General features: G+C 41.4%; 1 gene segment (V, D, J or C); it reads left to right on the top strand.

The window, feature by feature from the left end:
• Window positions 1-2,429: 2,429 nt before the first annotated feature.
• On the top strand, window positions 2,430-3,626 carry LOC128318851 (Ig kappa chain V-III region PC 7183-like). The segment is given in 2 exon segments: window positions 2,430-2,653; window positions 2,781-3,626. Coding segments are annotated over 2 exon segments (423 nt in total).
• The last annotated feature ends 31 nt before the right edge of the window (window positions 3,627-3,657 follow it).

Below are 3,657 nucleotides of genomic sequence, written 5' to 3'. Positions count from 1 at the left end.
TCACATCCTGATTGTTTTATTTCAAGTCAATTGTCGTGGTGTATAAAGGCAAAATCACAAAAACTCTGTCATTGTCGAAATATTTCCGGACCTGAGTGTATTAAGTGTCTCCATGCACTCCCTCTGGTGACGAAATTCAGTACTGAGCCACACAGCTCCAGACCCCGACTCACACGTCACCCACGGCACGACCTCCTCCAGAAATTCTCAAAGATTTGCCTAAAGTAGTCAGTGAGCTTTCTTTTGTTGTTTTTATAGCAGTTAGTTTATCTGCAGTTAACATTCAGTCTAGTGTAGTGCTGGTTTGGTTCTGTTCTGTTCTTTAGTAGTGTCCATGTTCTCTCTCCTAGGTAAGACTAGCTTCCTGAATATTTCTTGTTATTATTTAAATCTGTGATTGTCAGAGTAGTCCACTGTCTGTGAATGTAAGTTTTAGTGTTGAGATTTTGTAACTGCAATACAATCTGCAGCCAAACTTCAAACTCCTGTCAGTCTCGTTTCCACCACCAACTCGTACCATCCTTTCAACCCACAATCTTAATCTATAGTAAGAATCTATAGTTCTTACTCGAGACCTTAGCATAACAGACATTCCACCAAACTTTCATTGCTAATGCTCCTTTTACTCCTTATACTGACAATCACTCTGGTGATTCTGGAGAGTGTAATGTCCAGGACAGGGGATTAGAAAAGTACTTAATATAAATAACTAATCTTTGCTCTTTACTGATTTACACAAGGAAATGGGGGGGGTTGGGGGGGGGGGGGGTGGATATGGATTTACCATCAAACTTGCTCACAATTTAAACAAATAACAAACACACAAAGTGGAGTTTAAATATTCTCAGAAATATGACAAGTTTAATTCACGCATGTTCTGTTGCATGTACGATTTTAACTTGATTTGATAAACTTTTGCAATCAGAGAACAGATTCATGTCTTGATCAATGAAAATATTAAATATTTGTGTGTCATCTGCTAAGATGAAGTGGGTCTATAATGGTCCCATGTGGTTTGATTTAATATAAACAGATTAATTGACCATGTCATCAAGCTGAACGGAAGGAGTTGGTTTTAAGCAGTAAAACGGAAAGATCAGTGAAGTGAGAGAGAGATTTACATGAAGACGGCTGAGTGATCCTCTTTCTCCCAGAATAGAGCAGCACTTTCACCAGATGTTCAACTTCCTTCAGCCAAACTCACTGAAGCACAACACACAGCACTGAATCTACAGCTAAACACACTCTCTCATCACACTGATAATGACTATTAACTCTAATAAAAGAACACACAATGTCCAAAATGAAGCTTTATTTCAGCAGAGCAAAACTACAGGAAGAGCAACAGGACAGTGAAGAGAGTAAAGACAGAAATGTCAGCATTGTGTAGAACTGAAACTCTATTGTAGATGGATGTGTAAGCAGCTCAGTGTTAAATTGTATCTTGGAGCTGTTAGGCTTCACACTGGCTCTTTCTGAACGTGACCGGATGATTGACGCCGGTATGGGAGACCGTACAGACAAACTCCTCCCCCTTTTCCCAGAGTGCTTTGCTGAGGGTCAGGGTGCTGCTGCGTGTGTAACCGTCCTTCTTCTGTTCTTCTGCGCTGGTCAGAACCCCGTCCTTCACCTGGGAGCCGTCCACTGTCCAGCTCACCAGCGCCCCCTGTGGAGAGTAGGCAGACAGCAGGCAGAGCAGCGAGGCCGATCCCTCACACAGCTGCAGAGAGGAGGGAGGGAGCAGAGACACGGAGGGCTTCAACGCGGGACCGGCTGGAGACCACAAACACACAATAAACACACATTTACACACGCTTACACAACATTTACTCATTACTGCTTATTCACATTACTGCAGTTCAGTAGAACTACTCAGCAGGAGAACATTTACTAGTTACTCGTTATATTGTGGAGCCACTCGGACTTTGATCAGCTTTATTCTGTGTTAGTTCTTACTGATGTGTCGTATAAAGCGCTCCCTGTGTGATAGCAGTAAATGGATCTGATTCCAGAAATGTTCATTGTTTAACACAAACACACAGCCGCATTCGTCTGTATTTTCCATCAGCACAGAGACTTTAGAACAATTTACACAATACTTCAGATATGAACCAGTGACCAGGTTTCCACTCACCAACACAAACACACTGGATATTTATTAAATGTTCAATATTCACTCATTTATTATTTATTTTACTACTTTAAGGTTTACAGTTACCCCAACATATCACTCATAACTATACACATTATATTTCATTTTAATAATAATTTTATTCATGTAATGGGTAAACAGAAGTAAATAATTTTTTAGAGTTTTAGAAGAACTAAAATGACTTACTGATGATGAGTTTGGTTCCTCCACCGAAAGGCCACCACAGTGATACATTCTAATGAAGCCGTCATACAAAAACCTCTTTTACACTACAGTGACCACACACACACACACACACACACACACACACACACACACACACGTTTCCATAGAGAGAGGTTGCACTTTGCATTAGCAGCTCATGCTTCAGCGCTCTGCGAGTGTTTATAGCCCTGTGACTTTAACACTTCATGACTGAGAGCTGCTGCTCAGCGACTTCACCCACAGCAACCATGAGTTTGATCAGCGTCTTCATCTGCACACTGGCCCTCTGCGCTCGAGGTAACACAATGTTTTATCTTCTACTGTTCAGCTGACAAATCCATGTGAAGTAGGCCGACTAGATGAACTTCAAACTCAACATCATTATTAATGTAGGGAACGGATTTATTCTTCTTATTTTTTTCAGGATCCAGAGGTCAGGTGACTGTGACTCAGAGTCCTGCAGTGAAATCTGTTTCTCCAGGAGACACACTCACCATCAGCTGTAAAACCAGTCCTGATGTTTACTATAGTGGTGGTTATTATTTGTCCTGGTATCAGCAGAAACCGGGACAAGCTCCTAAACTCCTGATCTACAGGGCTAGCAATAGAGCATCAGGTATTCCAGCTCGTGTCAGTGGCAGTGGATCTGGATCTGATTTCACTCTCACCATCAGAGGAGTCCAGGCTGAAGATGCTGGAGATTATTACTGTCAGTGTGTCCCTAATGTCAGTAACTGGATGTTCACACAGTGTTAGAGCGTCGTACAAAAACCTGGGTGAGTGTGACTGCTGCAGCTGGGACCTACTGCAGGTGCTGAGGGGGACGATGTGATACAGCACAATGACACACACTGGAGCGAGTCCTCCAGTCCAACAGCTGTGTAGTAGAGATCGTCTCTCTGTCCACTGTGCTGAGACGAGCTGAGAGCTGACAGCAACGTGGCTGCTCTAAATGAGAGATTTAACACACGCAGGAGACGCCTGTGTTTATCTCATAGTCACGCTGATGATTCTTACTTATTCTTACTTATTTCAGTAGTTTATTTTCTGTTTTATAATAGCATATTATTTATTTATTCTTGTTTTTTTATTTATGTTCATCACATAGTTAACTAGCTAAGCTAAATCCCTGATAACCTTTACTATAGATATAGGGATTTAATAGCTTTCTCACAGGATCACATGATTTGAAGCACAAACCAATTACGAAAGACAAAATTAAAACTGAATAAAATATCAAGCACCAGATGGAGCACTAATGATGATAATCTGAACATTACAGGTTACTAAGCTAACTACAC

The sequence above is a fragment of the Pangasianodon hypophthalmus genome, chromosome 9 (genome assembly GCF_027358585.1).
Source record: "Pangasianodon hypophthalmus isolate fPanHyp1 chromosome 9, fPanHyp1.pri, whole genome shotgun sequence".
NCBI lineage: Eukaryota > Metazoa > Chordata > Actinopteri > Siluriformes > Pangasiidae > Pangasianodon > Pangasianodon hypophthalmus.
This window is presented reverse-complemented; position numbering and strand designations above follow the sequence as displayed.